At 44.5% G+C, this 20,184-nt stretch overlaps 1 protein-coding gene across 3 annotated transcripts; it reads right to left on the bottom strand.

The window, feature by feature from the left end:
- Positions 1–193: 193 nt before the first annotated feature.
- Positions 194–20,017, bottom strand: LOC110490354 (inter-alpha-trypsin inhibitor heavy chain 5). Of its 3 annotated transcripts, none has more exons than XM_021563699.2 (14): positions 19,929–20,017; positions 13,243–13,287; positions 12,480–12,643; positions 11,753–11,863; positions 10,471–10,745; positions 8,796–8,965; positions 8,276–8,392; positions 6,766–6,937; positions 6,155–6,467; positions 4,390–5,072; positions 4,186–4,239; positions 1,810–1,926; positions 1,317–1,694; positions 194–1,174 (listed from the first exon to the last, which is right to left on the bottom strand). In XM_021563699.2, the coding sequence occupies exons 1-14, from the start codon at positions 19,929–19,931 to the stop codon at positions 894–896; spliced, it is 2,883 nt and encodes a 960-aa protein (XP_021419374.2). In that variant the 5' UTR covers positions 19,932–20,017; the 3' UTR covers positions 194–893. The 3 variants fall into 3 exon arrangements, with proteins under 3 accessions (XP_021419374.2, XP_021419373.2, XP_021419372.2); XM_021563698.2 differs by lacking the exon at positions 19,929–20,017 and adding an exon at positions 13,397–14,217 and having other exon boundaries at positions 10,471–10,742; XM_021563697.2 differs by lacking the exon at positions 19,929–20,017 and adding an exon at positions 13,397–14,217.
- Positions 20,018–20,184: the final 167 nt, after the last annotated feature.

The raw sequence follows: 20,184 nt of genomic DNA on the forward strand, positions 1-20,184 counted from the left end.
AGTTTTGAGTGTGATTCCTGCTTGGGTCACATACAGCACATACTTTATACTGAATGTTTGTGTTAACTGTTAGTTACGTTCATAGAACTGTTTACTTTGTTAGTATTATGTTTCAAGTGTTCTTACAATCTAGAGCTGCTCAGAAAAAAAGTTGATCTTTACCAATAAATCTTGTTTTTACACAAAAAGTTCATCAGGTTCAATAAGGGTTATATTTACAAGTACAAAATGACAGTATAAAATGATACAAGTCAAACAATGTCCTTATTACATTTATATTAAAAATAGTAAAAAAATATATTGAAGAATATGATGGTTGGTTATTCAGAGCAGGTGCACCTGAGGAAAAAACTGAAGAACAACAGGAAGCAGGCAATACGAAGTGGGTTGAAAGACATGGTTGGAGGGGGATGGGTGGCTGGGGTAGTAGCATAGAGAATGATAGAGGCCTCTAGTGGCCAAAAGGCGGTATTAGCATGGGCTGTGCTATTGAGGGCTTCAACCATTTTAATGGAGTCAACTGGGTGGGACTTCCAACTTCATTGGCTGATCTCTCCTGGTGACCCAGTTGGAGTCATGTCTTACTAGGTCATCAGGAGGGATCAGCCAATTGTGAAGAAGAAAATTGACTACTTTAAAATGGAGATAAACTCAATGACACTGCCCATGATGTCACAGACGCTATGTGGCACAGTTACAAAGATGAGTCCTCTAACACTATGGGTAGTAGAGTAGTGTTTGGAGTGTGAGTATGTGGGGCAAAAAGAAAGATGATTTAGAGGTTTAGTGTCAGAGGATATGAGAAGAGCCTGTTGGCTACTATAGCTGTACCTGGGTTATTGTTCCAGTGTGGGTGGGACATGTACATTGCTGGCTCCTTATTGGCTCCTGTTTCAGGCTCCGTTACTTCCGTGGGGCCAATCGCCCGTGTCAAACAGGTGAGACACCACATAGTCCTCATACTGTCCGTCGATCAGCTTGGCTGCGTTGTTCCTGGCGAACCAGCAGTCCACGCTCTGACGTCCGCTGTAAATACGCCGGGTCTTCTGGACCACCGGCACTGAACGCCCTTTGACCTTCAGGATGGGTGACCGTGCAGACGTGCTGTTGTCTCCTGTTGCTGTAGCATTGCCAGAAAGCTCTGCGAGTCCCACTTCCTCATACAGGAACTGACCTGGAAGTAGAATCAGAGAGGGTCAGAATGGAACAGAACCACAGAGCTATAGGCAAAACAATGGTAATCTTCACTAGGGCCCAATTCCATTTCGGCTCAAGCCCCCTTCCCCGACATCCCACTAGTAGTTTCTGATACCTACCCAGTAGTCCATGACAGTCATGTGACAGCCCTTTGCTGTTGGAGATGTAAAATCCCAGGTGGTTTCTCTGATGGGGAGCAGGGTTCTTGTACTGATGCACCAGTATGACGAAACTAATGGTTCCTCCTATGGTTACGGTCACGGTGGACTTTCCCACTATCGTCACCACAAGCCCGCCACTCTCCACGGAGACTGTGGTGTCGCAGGACAGGACCAGGCGGTCCTGTCCATCCAGGATGACCTTCTTGGGGGTGACCTCGATGTAGGAACGTTTGGGTCGGTTCACCACGATGGTAATGGTGCTGAAGTATGTCCTCTGCTGTTTGTGGCTGCCCGCTGGCGCCGGGGCGCCTATCAGCTTACCGTTTACTGTCACACCTAGACTCACATACACACACGCACGATCACACACACAAATAGACCACACGAATCATGAAAACACATAACCAAACATCAAACATAACGTCAGAATCTCTTGAGAGGACAGTCTTACCAGAGTGCTTGTGGTCAGATACCATTCTGAGAATGTGTCCTGGCTCTCCGTTGATGTTGAAACACACAGTCAGTTTACTGAGGGGGAACTCAACCACAAAGTGGGGATCGCCGTCCGCTGTGGCAAGGGGGTTGGTGTGAGAGAGACGGGTTGGAGAGACACTGGTATTGAATATGAGGGAATAGTACATCTATGCATACCTGGATTCAAATACATGTGTATTGAAGTATTTGTTATTGAAATACTTTTTTCTGTGTATTTGAGTATTTTCAAATACACAGCCAAAACAAGTACTTTTATTTGAGTATCTGAATAGTTATTAAAACCAAATAGTCGACCAAATTGTATTTGAAAGTTGTTGTTTTTTATTTTTTATTATTTAAAATACTGATATAAATGCTATTTTGAAATACCTGGGTTAAATGCATGGGAGTATGTTTGAGTCAGTGTATTTGAGTATCTGAATACTTGTTTGGAAATGTATTGAAAAGTATATGAAATAGTATTTGAACCCAGGTCTGTTAAATACAAGTTTCTGTATATTTCTGTGAATGTGAAGCACAAACGACTACACTGTATGTATGTATAATCAGATATCACCAGATACCAGTGTAGGCAGTTAGTTGTAAGCAGTTAGTTATCGGCAGTTAGCTGTCGGCAGTTAGCTGTCGACAGTCTGGACAAGAGGAATACCTATGTAAGAATGCTGTTCATCGATTACAGCTCAGCATTTAACACCATAGTACCCTCATTAAGCTCGAGACCCTGGGTCTCGACCCCGCCCTGTGCAACTGGGTCCTGGACTTTCTGACGGGCCGTCCCCAGGTGGTGAGGGTAAGAAACAACATCTCCACCCCGCTGATCCTCAACACTGGGGCCCCACAAGGGTGTGTTCTCAGCCCTCTCCTGTACACCCTGTTCACCCATAACTGCGTGGCCATGTACGCCTCCAACTCAATCATCAATTTTGTAGACGATACAACAGTGGTAGGCTTGTTAACCAACAATGATGAGACGTCCTACAGGGAGGAGGTGAGGGCCCTCGGAGTGTGTTGTCAGGAAAATAACCTCACACTCAACATCAATAAAACAAAGGAGATGATCGTGGAGTTCAAGAAACAGCAGAGGGAGCACCTCCCTATCCACATCGACAGGGCAGTAGTGGAGAAGGTGGAAAGTTAAGTTTCTCGGCGTACACATCACGACAAACTGAAACGGTCCACCCACACAGACAGCGTGGTGAAGAAGGCGCAACAGCGCCTCTTCAACCTCAGGAGGCTGAAGAAATTTGGCAAAAACACTCAAACTTTTACAGATGCACAATCGAGAGCATCCTGTCGGGCTGTATCACCGCCTCGTATGGCAACTGCTCCGCCCACAACCGTAAGGCTCTCCAGAGGGTAGTGAGGTCTGCACAACGCATCACCAGGTGCAAACTTCCTGCCCTCCGGGACAACTACACCACCCGATGTCACAGGAAGCCCAAAAAGATCATCAAGGACAACAACCACCCGAGCCACTGCCTGTTCCCCCCGCTATTATCCAGAAGGCGAGGTCAATACAGGTGCATCAAAGCTGAGACTGAGAGACTGAAAAACAGCTTCAATCTCAAGGCCATCAGACTAACATTTAGTGGCCTCTGCCAACATACTGACTCAAATCTAGCCACTTTAATAATTAAAAATTGGATGTAATAAATGTATCACTAGTCAGTTTAAACAATGCCACTTTATATAATGTTTACGAACTCTACGTTACTCATCTCGTATGTATATACCGTACTCTATACCATCTACTGCATCTTTCCTATGCCGTTCGGCCATCGCTCATCCATATATTTATATGTATATATTCCTATTAATTCCTTTACACTTGTGTGTATAAGGTAGTTGTTGTGAAATTGTTAGATTACTTGTTAGATATTACTGCATGGTTGGAACTAGAAGCACAAGCATTTCGCTACACTCGCATTAACATCTGCTAACCATGTGTATGTGACCAATAAAATTTGATTTGATTTGAGTTAGTTGTAGGCAGTTAGTTATTGCCTGGTAGTTATCGCAGTTAGTTGTTTCCTGCTTTGAGTGGGCCTGTGAGAGCTGAGCTAAGTAAAGATTCAGGAGATGAGAAAGCAGCAGCAATGACAGGTTCATTGATGTCTTCTCACGTTTCTTCTTTAGTCTACTGACCTCTCTCTCAGTCTCAGTCTCTCTGTGTGTGTGTGTGTGTGTGTGTGTGTGTGTGTGTGTGTGTGTGTGTGTGTGTGTGTGTGTGTGTGTGTGTGTGTGTGTGTGTGTGTGTGTGTGTGTGTGTGTGTGTGTGTGTGTGTGTGTGTGTGAGTCCCCCTCCCTCTAACAGAGCCTCAGAACCACTAACCTGATGTTTTGGAGATGGTTATAGATTTTTGGACTGGCCTCTTCACAACTTTACCTATAGACAAAACAGACTTTGATTTTCACAGGTTTTCAGTAGTCCAATACTTCCTCTCAGTTTCTATTTGTTGGCGTTGGCATCGATAACAGGAAGCATTTGATCAAACGGATTAAGTCAGAAACAAAAGCCTCAATCAAGCCTGCTAACCCGTTGTCTTGGTAATTCTGGAACTCTGTCCGCCCGGCTGGTCTTTCTTCAAGTGCAGGCTCTGGGCCGTGTCTTCCTCCCCTTCCGTCTCATCCGACAGCTCATTGGCTGAAGCAGCCTTCTTATTTGTCTCTGTGGTTACAGGGGTGGGGGTGGGTGTGTCCTCGGCCATGGTTCCGTCAGCCAGCATCTGAGGTTTTTCCACCACAAGGGAGGTGAGGGGCGTGAGGAAGTGATAGGTCAGGGAGAGGTCAGTTGCCTGCTGGGTATGTCCCTCTCTCTCCTTGCTGGTCTGGCTCTTCAGCCTGGACCTCAGCCCCTCCTTCACACTCAGGAAACCCCATACGCGCTCCACAAAATCATCCGCCACTGACCCTGTCGTGCCCGCCCCTGTATCCCCTGACCCCACCCCGGCCGCCGCCTCCTTCACGTGCCTCTCCGTCTCCACCTCCCTTTGCCGTAACGCCACGTCTGTCTCCAGGACGATGCTCTTGTCGCTGTTGCTGGCGGTGACCTGGACGTGCAGGGAGTCTGCACTTTGATTGGTCAATTTGCCGGCGATGACGATCTCTGAGCCGTTGAAATAATTGGTGAAGAGGTGCTGGGTGACGTACTGGACCGAGTCCTCTGTGTAATTCACCCTGATGTCAGAGAGCAGTGGAGTGCCTATCTCATCATAAAACCTAGAGGAAGAGAGAGGGAGGGAGGGACATGGAGGGAGGGAGAGAGAGAGATGTGGAAGAGTGAAAGAGGGAAAGTGTTACCATGTTATAACATGTTTTTAATTTAGCACCCAGTAGAGGTCTAGACCTCAGCTACTTCACTGTATCATGGACACAAGAATCAAGACATTGTGTGTACTACTCTCCGATACGCTCTAGGGGCCTCAAATGTCTGTGTGACTGTGTACACACACTCACCCCCCCAGAGATCCGGTTAGGGATGGTGATGTATTACAGAGAGTATGCCTGCATCCCAAATGTCAACCTGTGGCTCCTGGTCAAACGGAGTGCACTATGTAGGGATTAGGGAATGGGGTGACATTTTGGACACAACCTGTGTGTGTTTGTCATGTGTTGGTTTTCCAGCCAGGCCTTGAACCGTAGCACAGTCAACCTCCTCACCTCTTTAACTGTGTGCTGACTCAGCTGGGTCTCTCCTCTGTTATTATCTCAGGAGGCTATCAATTAAGCCCTCAGACATACCCAGACGGCCCTTTCACAACACACAGTCACACACATTCCTCCCCTCACTCCTAAACAAACACTTCAGAAAAGTGGCCGGTAAGACTGTCGACGAATGTGTGTGTGTTTGGTTTGGTTTGAAAGATTGCAGTTCAAGACTCTGAAGAGCCTTCTCTCAGTATGTGTATCATTTGTTATTATTTCACTAGTTCCTATTCCTTTATCTCACCCCCTGACCTTCTCTATACCATTTGATTATAATGGATTATAAGGAATCTATTCTAACCACTTCTGCTTTCTCTTCTGCACTAGCTGTCTACTGAACATTAGGAACAACTCTCTCTCTATTTCCCTCTCGCTCCCTTTCTCTCTCTCTGTCACACACACATTCCTATATCTCCCCCCCTGACGTTCTCTATACCATTTGATTATAATTCATTATAATGAATAAAGTCTAACCACTTCTGGCTTATCCTCTGTACTAGCTGTCTACTGAACACTTCACACACACACGCACGCACGCACGCACGCACACACACACACACACACACACACACACACACACACACACACACCCGTACCCTTTGAGCATGGTGCTGGCGTCTGAATCCTCATGTATCCTCCTCATCATCCCACAGTTTTCCAGGGCCATGCGTTCCAGAAGCCTGTAGTCCACATCGTTCCCCATCCCAATGGTGAACACACAGAACTGCTCCTTCACCGCCGTCCGCGCGTTGCTGAGGATGCTGGGAGACTGCAGCTCGCCCACCGTGGGCCGCCCGTCTGTCAGGAAGATGATGAGAGACACACTGTGGTGGTTGGCGTCCGGATCTGCGTTCAGATAGTCGCTTAGCAATGAGGAGCCCGTCTGTATGCCACCGTTGATGTCGGTGCCTGGTAGAGGAGGGATGGAGAGTGAGATTGATCTTGGGAAATAGTGATTAGTAACAGATATATATGTAACTATGCCTTTGAGCAAGGCATTTAATGGTGACCCTGACCGTGACCCCACTCCCTAGGGCTGTCACAGGGGGAGTTGGAAACGCAAGAAACACGTTTCCATTACACCCTTGTAGAAGTGTGTAAAAAGGACAAATATAAGCACCCTTAAATGATTCTGATTAGGCCTATCAGTGAAATATCTCATCTTCCTCTATCCCAGAATGCACTGCTGTGTTTCTGTCTCTCTCACCTCCAGTGGGTTGGAGCATATAGATGAACTTCTTGGCGTCTCGGACGTTGAGAGGCGTGACGGGGACCAGGCGGTTGGGCTGCCACACCTTGATACGGTTGGAGAAGCTGACAAAGTTAAACCGGTCGTCTGGACGCAGGTCCCTCAGGATAGTGAACAGGGCATCCTTAGTCTGAGAGAGAGGGAGGGAGAGGGGCGAGAGACAGAGAGAGAGCATTTTTGTTTTGCTTTCATCAATAAATCAAATGATATCATTGTAATACCTTTGTCTTCGTGTAAAATCATTCTATTCAGTTGTGTTCACATGAGTGAACCAAACAGGCCTGGAAAACTTTTCCCGACGGGAAGAGACACCTTGTCACACAAAAGGCTGTAATAACAGCCATGGTCATGGTTTCTGTTAGCACCAATACTGTGGTAATCACCAAGATGTAATGTTTTAGTCATGGTTTTTGGGAGCAGTATTGTTGCCATGCTAACTCTGTAATGGTTGGACTTAACCTGACGCTGCCACTCAAAGACCCGGCCCTTTGGAACAGCTGTGAGATTCCATTTCCTTGGTCCAGAAACTCTGTTTCTCTCACCCCCTCAAACACACACAAATACACGTAAACACACACAGCTATTTACTGTATCCATGCTACAGCTTGTTTCTCGACTGTCCTGGGGTTTAGAAGTTGCACAGAACGAAAAGCCTACTAAATGAATATGAAATCTGGAGTCGAGTGGGTATGATAGAGTTAGAGGGGTTACCAGATGCCTATAGACTGTAGGGGGCAAGGGTCAGAGCCATAGACAGACTGAGGGCTCTATTGTAGGGGGAGATCAAAGCCCACTTGTTCACTACAGAGTGGTCCACTGGGGGTGGAGGGGAACGGGGGAGGGATCAAGGGGTGATGATGCTGCCATCTGGAGTGTTTACATTGCGCCAGAGACAATGACGTCTCTCCTCCATAGCATTCAATTCAATACGACTGCAATAGTGAACTTTGAGCATGTTTCCAGCATTTCAGAGTATACATCAATCAGTTTCTCTTTTCTGTTTTTGCCACTCTAAGTCTTTGGGTTTCTGGATCTGCAGTGGAGCAGCTGCTCAGATGAAGTATCAGATGATACCAGAGGGATTATAACGCAATCTCCCAGAAGGAAGGATCTGATTTTGATATTACCAGACCAGTGTTGGAGTATTGCGCCAGAGACCGGAGAGGGGGCGGACTGGGGGTAATATTCATCCTCCGCTGCTACACTAACTCAGGATCTCTCAGGATCTTAATGGCTTGATCCCAGAAATGTGAAGGACTAAAGTCAAACTAAAGTTGACTCCACCTGGAATTGATTAAAACTCACAGATTCCCCATAAGCTATACAGTATATATTTTTCATCATTGTATTCAGAAGTAAACCATGTTTAATGACAACAACAAAAGGAGAACGAGAGAACAAGATGTCTTGACCCTATCTAAGCATTGGACACTGGTGTGATGAGAAGGGTTTGACCGTAACCGGCTACCTGTCTGATCTTGGTGCCCAGCATAGAGGCGCTGGTGTCGATCACGAACACCACGTTCTTGGGCACCACCGGCAGATCCTTTGGGGCGAAGTAGTGCACAAAATGGCCGTTCAGAACCTGAGAGAGAACCAGAGAAATGTTAGACAGTTCTCAGTAGCCATGAGCAGTTAAACAGAGCCCACCAACACAGTGTCCACAGGGCTGCTGGACTGACGGTGTGGTTGTAGAGTGACCCGGGAGGGGGTGGATATGGTGCTGGAAAATGAATGTGTTGACGGTGGATGAAGGCTATGGGACCAGGATGTGTGAGAGTGTGTGTGAGAACGAGAGAGATGTGTATTTGTCCTGTTTGATCCTTGATTAATGCATGCAGTTTTCATGTATACTGTGAAGCGGAGATACATAGTTTAACATGTTTATATCTACCATGTCTGGACAGGCCTGGTCACGGCATGACACATTTACACTAATCGCGGGAGCGTTGGATGTGTGTGTGTGTTTTTGGTGTGTGAAATCTGACCTGTATGTCTCCTATCCCCAGCTCTCTCTCCACGTCATAGTGCACCACAAACTCTCCCAGCATGCCACTGGTGGTGATCTTAGCCTGCTGAACGATGTTGGGGCTGAAGGTGATCCTACAGAACGTCTTATTTTGTTTGATCACCGTGGAAACGGGAAGAGCAGGCTTGGCTGGTGGTAGGGAAACATTAAGTGTGTGTGAGAAAAAGCTGGGAAGTGTGTGTGTGTGTGTGTGTGCACGTGTGCACACGTATGTGTGTGTGTGTGGGGAGGGGTGTGCTGAACTAGTGATGCTCAACATTGCTCATAGGAAGGTTAAATAGATTGGAATCTGTTGGAATCTGAAAATGATCTAATGTTAGATAGAGTGCATTCGGAAAGTATTCAGACCCCTTGACTTTTTCCACATTTTGTTACATTGCAGCCTTATTCTAACATTTATTAAATAGTTTTTTCCCTCATCAATCTGCACACAATACCCCATAATGACAAAGCAAAAACTGTTTTTTAGAAATGTTTGTAAAGTTATAAAAAATATAAAGCTGAAATATCACATTTACATAAGTATTCAGACCCTTTACTCAGTACTTTGTTGAAGCACCTTTGGCAGCGATTACAGCCTCGAGTCTTCTTGGGTATGACGCTACAAGCTTGGCACACATGTATTTAGGGAGTTTCTCCCATTTTTCTCTGCAGATCCTCTCAAGCTTTGTCAGGTTGGATGGGGAGCGTCGCTGGACCGCTCTTTTCAGGTCTCTCTAGAGATGTGATCAAACAAGTCCGTTGTTCAAGTCCGGGCTCTGGATGGGCCACTCAAGGACATTCAGAGACTTGTCCCAAAGCCACTCCTGCTTTATCTTGGCTGTGTGCTTAGGGTCATATTCCTGTTGGAAGGTGAACCATAGCCCCAGTCTGAGGTCCTGAGAGTTCTGGAGCAGGTTTTCATCAAGAATTCTCTGTACTTTGCTCCATTCATCTTCCCTCGATCCTGACTAGCCTCCCAGTCCCTGCCTCTGAAAACATCTCACACCATGATGCTGCCACCACCATGCTTCACTGTAGGGATGGTGCCAGGTTTCCTTTCTTTTGCTTTCAGGTCAAAGAGTTCAATCTTGGATTCATCAAACCAGAAAATCTAGTTTCTCATGGTCTGAGAGTCCTTTAGGTGCCTTTTGGCAAAGTCTGTCGTGCTGCAGAGATGGTTGTCCATTTGGAAGATTCTCCCATCTCCACAGAGGAACTCCTGAGCTCCTCTTGGTTTTTGCTCTGACATGTACTGTCAACTGTGGGACCTTATATAGACAGGTGTGTGCCTTTCCAAATCATGTCCAATCAATGGAATTCACCACATGTGGACTCCAATCGAGTTGTAGAAACATCTCAAGGATGATCAATGGAAACAGGATGTACCTGAGCTCCGCTTCATAGCAAACGGTCTGAATACATATGTAAATAAGGTATTTGTAAAAACCTGCAAACATTTTTAAAAACCCGTTTTCGCTTTGTCATTATGGGGTATTGTGTGTAGATTGAGGAGGGAAAATATGTATTTAATACATTTTAGAATAAAGCTGTAACAAAATGTGGGGAAAATAAAGGGTTCTGAATACTTTCACACCTAGTATGGACAAAGCACAGACTCAACACATCCCACACATCCCACACTCAAACTGTACCAGGTGTCTTCGCTGCACTGGCACCACTGGCTACTGCCGTGTTGCTCTTGCCGTTGCGCAGTGGCAGCACCTCCAGGTGGGTGATGGTGGAGTGATCCACAATGGTGACGTCCACACTGAGACGGCTGACCAGCTGCAGGGGTCTCAGGCTGGTCACATGCTCATACCTCCCCAGCCTCCGCTGGAGCAGCTCCTCATAGGTCAGCATGAACATGGCCCGGTTACGACCTGGGATACTGGCCCCCATCCTGAACACCTCCACCTCTGGTTCGCTACTGAGGGAGAAGAGAGGAGGAGAGAGAGTTGGGGAGGGGAGAGGGGAGGAATGGAGGGAGAAATAAGAAGAATATAGAGGGAAAAAAAGGGAGAGAAATAGTTGGGGAAAGAGGAGGAGTAGGGAATGAGTCATTCCAAGTAGTGACATCATCAGTGTGGAAGGGCAGTGACTGCCAGGAGCACTCCTCACTGGACTCCGCACTGGACTAACCAATAAGCATTTCCATTCCTCTATCTATCTATCTATCTATCTATCTCTCTCTCTCCTTCTTTATTTTCTCCCTCCCATTCTCCCTTATGCTTTCTATCACTCTCCTTCTCTCCCCTCTCTGTGAAAATGTAATACCCTCTATGTAAATCTGATTTCATTTTACAAGTGGGATTTTATGGACTGGCAAGTAGAAGCACAATGTAATTTCTTCCTGTCAGAGACTGGTCACAGATTTATGTGACAATAGTTCTTCATTTCCAGTCTCTGGAGCTATGATCGAGCCCTGCTGCTCAACTCCAGGCAGGTCAGAAACACATCTTCTGTGGTCAGGTTGGTGTTTGAAGTCGCACTCCAGTCTCCTTTTCACCTCGTTTAACACCTGATTTACTTAACAAAAGGCACAGAAGCTTTTCCTCTTTGGTTCTCCATTGCTCCTCTATTGTTCCCAAAAACCAGGTGGTCATAAAATCAACTCATTAAATGGCCTTACTCCATTAAGTTTTCACTTGTGACAAAAGAAGCACTATTTTGTTTTTACCATAAGTGTGTTTAGATTACTGTATTTATATGTGGAGTTTTGTATTTCAACATGAAAAGTTCAAAAATAGCTGGGGTGCGTCTTTAAAATAGGCTTTTATATGGGATATGAACCTGTTTCTACTGGCAGAGTAGTAGCTAGTGACTCCAGAGGACTCTAGAGGTTGTACTGGCAGACAAGGTTAGACACTGGTGATTGGCCACACACACACACACACACACAAGAACACACTCACACACAAGCACACACACTTTTACCTCTGTTCACCTTTCTCCTTGTTCTTGGGTTTGGCCTCACCCCCCTTCCCCTGTTTGACCTTCTTCTCCTTGGGCCTGACCTCACTGGGGTAGACACGCCCCCCAATGATCCTGTGTTCAGGGTAGAGGTCAGGGGTTAAGAGTGGAGATGATGATAAGGATCACCCTAGTAAGTAAACCTTACAGTTCAAAACTCTGTCTAAGAATCATTGGGGAAATCCTAATGTCATTGTGTTAGGCCTATATTACTGTGATACATAAAAGTAAACAGGCAAGCCTTTCACAGGCTTCTTCCGAGGCTTCTGGACCATGTCTCTCATGGTCCAGTGAACAATCTAGTAAATGGAGATGAATGAAGGCTTGTGACCACAACATAGTAAATTACCTCTGCACCACTGAACAGTCACAGGCCCCACACTAACCTCTCCCAGAGCAACAGAGCCCTCATAAACCAATACAATGATTGACTGGCCACAATGGTATGCCATGGGGAAGAGGGAGAATATGGCAAAGAGGGGTAGTAATCACACAACAATAAAGTGAGAAAATAAATGAGAAATCTAAATAAATTGAGGGGGAAAGATACATTGTAGTTCACTTGCAACACGTGTACACAATCTGAACCATATTAGACTGACATGATCTATTACCCAGAAGCATCTATCTAGGCTACAAGTAAAAATAAATAAAAAATACAATTACGCATCTGTTGCGTTTTGGCGCTTACATGGTAAAGTTCGAGACATAGGCGTTCTTGGGAATCAGGAACTGGAAGACGCCCTCGGCGGCGGCGGAGTGCCGGTTGAGCATGGTGCACGACACCGCGGTGAAAGCGTATCGGGAGATAATGGTGGTCTTCACCGACAGCTCCTGGATATGCGGTTTGGTCTCCTACGCGGTTGGACATCAACATGTTAGGTTCATGTTTATTGCTGATACCTTAGGTTTGATTGGTTTGTAATACATTTGGTTAATTTAAATCTGGCAGTGATTTATGTTTTTCATGTATCGTCGATGGGACAGCACAGCACTGCGTTCACGCACACACACATGCTGCGCACTGGCCACTGTTCCATTCCGTTCATTTCCAGTGGCATATCGTTCTAAACTCCTTATCACCACGTTGGCGGGATATATTTTATATGTTTAATTGTATTTCTGGATAGGATGTCCAGCGATTTCCACGTATCTGCAGTACAGCCCGGTGCGCTTGGCAGGTCTCTGCGTGTCACACCCAATGAGAGTTTTCGAGGATGACAAACTGCAGTGCTGAACTACCCATCCCTCTACTCTGCTTTCACGAAATACTTTTTGTGACATATTCTTCAATTGTTATCAATGAACAACAGTATGAAACATGCAGATCTCTGATAATTAATGCGGGTGATATTTAGTCTACAGTAGCCTAGTCAACACACACAATGACACACAAGAGCGCAAAAGATGCATACGGGCAGAAATGTCAAGACATTCAACTTTGTAATCTTTACCTTAGTAAGCATGGATTTCACCTGGCGAGGCACTCTACGGGGAGACTAAAATGGGAAACAAAGTAGATTTGTTAAATAGGGTTCCAATGACGCTCTCAAAATATATATATCAATGTTGCCAAATTAAATAGTTCAGAGTTGAAATGACACTCACAATATCCACATCAAAGTCGGGAGAAAGATCCTCCTCAATGTTAATATCCTCAAACAGTCCAAAAACATACGGATTGTAACACATCAGTAACGTCAAAAACAGCATGTTGACGTCCATATCCATTTACAGTATTAACGACGCCTGCGGGTCGTTCGGATCAGAGTGACCGAATTGTGAGACGATGGATGACTGAGGACACTTGACTCGCAGCGGCACGCCCACCCGCGGAGTCTTCGACCTCGACTGGATTTGTCGCGTCGGGGCTCGGGGGCCGGGGCTGAGAGAAAAAGCGCCTGACCCGAGTCACACACACAGGCACACAACTATTACAATGTGTACGCCACTCCAAAGCCCATCAATTACCTCTATAGTCTTCGTTCACAGTTGACCCCACTTTCACTTCCACCCCAACAAATCACTTGGACTTCAAGGGCAATGTGGTTCATTTAGCGATGTGTCACTGTCACGTTTGAACTCTCAAGAAGGTTCATAGTTTTGCTTATTAACTGCATTTATAAATACAAATGGCGTACACTTATGCAGTAGGCATAAGTTTTGCAAAGGCAAAATTATTTAACCTTAAAAGTGCAAACGGGTAAATTGAGCAAAACCTCATAATTTCGAAACCGTTTTGTTGTCCTTCTGAAATTGTATGACTTTGTCAAGCAACTATTTACAGACAAAAAACACAATTTACTATGATTTCGGTGTTAATATGGAGGAATGTACAGTAGTGGCCTAAAGTTTTGAGAATGACACAAATATTAATTTCCACAACGTTTGCTGCTTCAGTGTCTTTAGATATTCTTGTCAGATGTTACTATTTATTTTACCTTTATTTAACTAGGCAAGTCAGTTAAGAACAAATTCTTATTTTCAATGACGGCCTAGGAACAGTGGGTTAACTGCCTGTTCAGGAGCAGAACGACAGATTTGGCTCGGGGATTTGAACTTGCAACCTTTCGGTTACTAGCCCAACACTCTAACCACTAGGCTACCCTGCCGGAATACTGAAGTATAATTACAAGCATTTCATAAGTGTCAAAGGATTTTATTCACAATTACATGAAGTTGATGCGAAGAGTCAATATTTCTTGAATATTCTTGAATAATCAATGCTTGGAGTTTGTCAGATTTTTTTAGTTTTTTGTCCACCTGCCTCTTGAGGATTGACAACAAGTCCTCAATGGAATTAAGGTCTGGGGAGTTGCCTGGCCATGGACCCAAAATATCGATGTTTTGTTCCCCGAGCCACTTAGTCATCACTTTTGCCTTATGGCAAGGTACTCCATCATGCTGGAAAAGGCATTGTTCATCACCAAACTGTTCCTGGATGGTTGGGAGAAGTTACTCTCGGAGGATGTGTTGGTACCATTCTTCATTCATGGCTGTGTTCTTAGGCAAAATTGTGAGTGAGCCCACTAGCTTGGCTGAGAAGTAACCCCACACATGAATGGTCTCAGGAAGCTTTACTGTTGGCATGACACAGGACTGATGGTAGTGCTCACCTTGTCTTCTCCGGACAAGCTTTTTTTCCGGATGCCCTCAAACAATCGGAAAGGGGATTCATCAGAGAAAATGACTTTACCCCAGTCCTCAGCAGTCCAATCCCTGTACCTTTTGCAGAATATCAGTCTGTCCCTGATGTTTTTCCTGGAGAGAAGTGGCTTCTTTGCTGCCCTTCTTGACACCAAGACATCCTCCAAAAGTCTTCGCCTCACTGTGCATGCAGATGCATTCACACCTGCCTGCTGCCATTCCTGAGCAAGCTCTGTACTGGCGGTGCCCCGATCCTGCAGCTGAATCAACTTTAGGAGACGGTCCTGGCACTTGCTGGACTTTCTTGGGCGCCCTGAAGCCTTCTTCACAACAATTGAACAGTTCTCCTTGAAGTTCTTGATGATCTGATAAATGGTGATTTAAGTGCAATCTTACTGGCAGCAATATCCTTGCCTGTGAAGCCCTTTTGTGCAAAGCAATGATGACGGCACGTGTTTCCTTGCAGGTAACCATGGTTGACAGAGGAAGAACAATTAAAAGCACCACCTTCCTTTTGAAGCTTCTAGTCTGTTATTCGAACTCAATCAGTATGGCAGAGTGATCTCCAGCCTTGTCCTCGTCAACACTCACACCTGTGTTAACGAGAGAATCACTGACATGATGTCAGCTGGTTCTTTTGTGGCAGGGCTGAAATGCAGTGTAAATGTTTTTTGGGGATTCAGTTAAGTTGCATGGCGAAGAGGGACATTGCAATTAATTGCAATTCATCTGATCACTCTTCATAACATTCTGGAGTATATGCAAATTGCCATCACTGTATACTGGTGGTGTATACTGGAAAATGTAGACTCAATTGGGCTCTTTGTGATAGAAGCAACAATTTTGGCACATAGGTAAATTAATGTACCCTGGAAGATATAGATATGCAGCCGCCCCATATTTTGCCCCTGGGGACCTGACAGCCACTAAAATAAAAAGTAACTCACAACAGTGCCGGTGCCAGAACGAATCAGTTGGAAAGGCATTTGATTTCTATAGGCGGGCCTGTTTTTTTCGCGGGACTTCCTGTGTGCACAAGCTTGTGCTTGCTCAAATTTGACTAATGGGTGTTACAATAAAGACCATAGGCAGCTTGTGAGTTCAAAGTTTGGGGAAGCTTACAGTTTCTCCAATTTATCCTACCATTTCTACCAATCTGTGTGCCAGATTTGATTATTTTAATATGCATATTTTCAAGGAACAGTTTAATTTCAATAATAATGTTTTTGTATTTTCAAAATGATTGTCATGTAGTTACTCTTAAAAATCTTATTTAAAATCATACAAATCTAAAAGATAAATTACATTTATGCAAGAGCACCAGAAATTAGCACATGGAACTCAGAGATAGCCTATCGGCCAATGCAGTAGTAGGCCTGTAACTTCCATCATCAACTAAGTCAAATACATAGGCCTAGGGCCTATGGGTCGGCAGGTAGCCTAGTGGTTAGAGTGTTGGGCCAGTAACCGAAGATATGTCTTGACTTGAGCTATTGCTAGGGAAGTGTATCAACTCGGAAGGTTGGTGTGCTTAGATCTCACACACTCCCTCAATGTTATTAGGATAGAGAAACAAAAATGGACAAATCTCCTAGATTATTCAGATCAACTTTAGGGGGAAATTCATTTGGTCATGTGCTTAAAAAGACAGTACATAAAACATGAGAACACAGAAACTACACAATAGAATTCCTTAAAAGTGCTAAAGCCACACATTGAAAGTGAAAGAGCAACATACTGTATATAGTGCATTGCGAAAGTATTCGGCCCCCTTGAACTTTGCGACCTTTTGCCACATTTCAGGCTTCAAACATAAAGATATAAAACTGTATTTTTTTGTGAAGAATCAACAACAAGTGGGACACAATCATGAAGTGGAACGACATTTATTGGATATTTCAAACTTTTTTAACAAATCAAAAACTGAAAAATTGGGCGTGCAAAATTATTCAGCCCCCTTAAGTTAATACTTTGTAGCGCCACCTTTTGCTGCGATTACAGCTGTAAGTCGCTTGGGGTATGTCTCTATCAGTTTTGCACATCGAGAGACTGACATTCTTTCCCATTCCTCCTTGCAAAACAGCTCGATCTCAGTGAGGTTGGATGGAGAGCATTTGTGAACAGCAGTTTTCAGTTCTTTCCACAGATTCTCAATTGGATTCAGGTCTGGACTTTGACTTGGCCATTCTAACACCTGGATATGTTTATTTTTGAACCATTCCATTGTAGATTTTTCTTTATGTTTTGGATCATTGTCTTGTTGGAAGACAAATCTCCGTCCCAGTCTCAGGTCTTTTGCAGACTCCATCATTCTTCCAGAATGGTCCTGTATTTGGCTCCATCCATCTTCCCATCAATTTTAACCATCTTCCCTGTCCCTGCTGAAGAAAAGCAGGCCCAAACCATGATGCTGCCACCACCATGTTTGACAGTGGGGATGGTGTGGTCAGGGTGATGAGCTGTGTTGCTTTTACGCCAAACATAACGTCTTGCATTGTTGCCAAAAAGTTCAATTTTGGTTTCATCTGACCAGAGCACCTTCTTCCACATGTTTGGCGTGTCTCCCAGGTGGCTTGTGGCAAACTTTAAACAACACTTTTTATGGATATCTTTAAGAAATGGCTTTCTTCTTGCCACTCTTCCATAAAGGCCAGATTTGTGCAATATACAACTGATTGTTGTCCTATGGACAGAGTCTCCCACCTCAGCTGTAGATCTCTGCAGTTCATCCAGAGTGATCATGGGCCTCTTGGCTGCATCTCTGATCAGTCTTCTCCTTGTATGAGCTGAAAGTTTAGAGGGACGGCCAGGTCTTGGTAGATTTGCAGTGGTCTGATACTCCTTCCATTTCAATATTATCGCTTGCACAGTGCTCCTTGGGATGTTTAAAGCTTGGGAAATCTTTTTGTATCCAAATCCGGCTTTAAACTTCTTCACAACAGTATCTCGGACCTGCCTGGTGTGTTCCTTGTTCTTCATGATGCTCTCTGCGCTTTTAACAGACCTCTGAGACTATCACAGTGCAGGTGCATTTATACGGAGACTTGATTACACACAGGTGGATTGTATTTATCATCATTAGTCATTTAGGTCAACATTGGATAATTCAGAGATCCTCACTGAACATCTGGAGAGAGTTTGCTGCACTGAAAGTAAAGGGGCTGAATAATTTTGCACGCCCAATTTTTCAGTTTTTGATTTGTTAAAAAAGTTTGAAATATCCAATAAATGTCGTTCCACTTCATGATTGTGTCCCACTTGTTGTTGATTCTTCACAAAAAAATACAGTTTTATATCTTTATGTTTGAAGCCTGAAATGTGGAAAAAGGTCGCAAAGTTCAAGGGGGCCGAATACTTTCGCAATGCACTGTACTTGACTGTCTATTATACGACCTAATGGCTGTTGGAATAAAAGAGTCCCCATATCTATCGGTTTTCATTTTCTTTCCCCTTGTCCTGCTGCTGCTGTGATTGAATTTTGAGTGAAGGGGATGAAGGGGATGAGTACTGTCCTGTTATATGCTTTCAAGTTTTGCGTACAGGGTGGAAGCTGAATCTGGATCTACATTATACCAATTATTCTTCCCGCCGTCTTAATCAAGCGCTGAATCGTTTCCAAACACGCATATCACACCAGATTACAGCATACTCTGCAGGAGACATTTATAGAACATGTGTAAGATATGGCAGTTTACATTAAAATGGTTCAGTTTGTGTTAAAAAAACATTCTCTGTTGGTTATTTTTATTTCTATTTATTTAACTAGGCAAGTCAGTTAAGAACAAATTCCTATTTGCAATGACAGCCTAAACCTAACCCAGAAGCTGGGCCAATTGTGCACCGCCCCATGAGACTCCCAATCACAGCTGGTTATGATACAGCTTGGAATCGAACCAGGGTCAGTAGTGACACCTCTAGCACTGAGCTGTAGTGGCTTAGACCGCTGTGTTTCTCACAAGTGTAGCAGGTTGTGAATTTTGCTAACAACATTCCACTCTGAGAATGAGAACCATAAATGACTGTAATGCATGCATTAAGAGTAGTAAATGTAACCAAATAATGGGGATTAATGCTACATTTACTAGGTCTACTGGTTACATATATAACCAGTAGACCTAACCAATCAAAGGGAAAACAATTCACAAACAGTTCATTGTTTCACAAAATGAAACAATGAACGTGCAAGAATTGGCGGCAGACAGCAGAGCACATTCTGGAGAGCAGAGTGCAGGCATTCTGGAGAAAGATGCCCATAGACGACTGGCCACCCCTCAAAGCCTGGTTCCTCTCTAGGTTTCTTCCTATGTTCCTGCCTGTCTAGGGAGTTTTTCCTAGCCACCGTGCTTCTACATCTGCATTGCTTGCTGTTTGGGGTTTTAGGCTGGGTTTCTGTGTAGCACTTTGTAACATGGGCTGATGAAAACATTTCTTTATATATGCATTTGATTGGTTGATTGATATCTTCACAACACAACCCTCCCCTTCTTCCTGCCTCAACAATTGAAATGATACTCCAAACACATATTTTAGATGCTTTCCACTGACAGCCACAACTCAAAAATCAGCTTGGCCTATTGCCATTCGCACTGCCCAAAGTGCTGACTTCCCAAATAGGCCCATGCACTTGTGATTTGAAACAATCCACAGCTATTTTTTAAAGGAAGCTAATGGTCATCTGTGGCTAAGTCAAGCTCTTTGGTAAAGCATTTTCAATTATTTTATTTAGACAGGAGTAATGATATAATTTTGACAAAACATCAATTTACTTTAGGGGAAGCCAGCATCTGAACAGTGCACTGTGCACCCACCAACTTTCCTTTCTAATTTGCAAGAGGCTGAAATCAGAGATCTGTCTCCATCCTATCAATGCGAGTCATTGTCCCAAAGGCTCGATTGCAGGTGACAAGCTTAGGTCTACATATTATTAGCCCTCTCACTTCGCCTCTTCCTCTCTGCTGAAACTAGCTCGCAGAACTGTGCTCCTGTGTCTTACCATACGTAGCCCATGTATCTGATGCTGTCTGGTCAGAAAAAGTATGAGTAGTCGTCTCAGCACCACACTCCCTCAAAAACTAAACCCAGTTGCATGATTCCCCCAGAGAGCTTGCGAGAGACTCCCTATGATTGGTCAATGAATAATTCAGGAACAGTGCTTCCACCTTAAAGGAATAATCCACTCAAAAACTATTTTTTAAAATGCATTAGTCCGCTTTTGATACAGTCCCAAAGTGTTTTGCATGTCAGCAGTC

Source organism: Oncorhynchus mykiss, chromosome 15 (assembly GCF_013265735.2).
Source record: "Oncorhynchus mykiss isolate Arlee chromosome 15, USDA_OmykA_1.1, whole genome shotgun sequence".
In the NCBI taxonomy this organism is placed as follows: Eukaryota; Metazoa; Chordata; class Actinopteri; order Salmoniformes; family Salmonidae; genus Oncorhynchus; species Oncorhynchus mykiss.

What these genes read in the sequence shown, in the direction of transcription:
- LOC110490354 (XM_021563697.2), bottom strand. Translation starts at nt 13,519, where the DNA reads ATGGATATGGACGTCAACATGCTGTTTTTGACGTTACTGATGTGTTAC. An exon ending in CCGACTTTGATGTGGATATT is followed by an intron (nt 13,288 to 13,396) that starts GTGAGTGTCATT and finishes TTCCCATTTTAG; the next exon opens with TCTCCCCGTAGAGTGCCTCG. An exon ending in TGGGCACCAAGATCAGACAG is followed by an intron (nt 6,938 to 8,275) that starts GTAGCCGGTTAC and finishes CCTCTCTCTCAG; the next exon opens with ACTAAGGATGCCCTGTTCAC.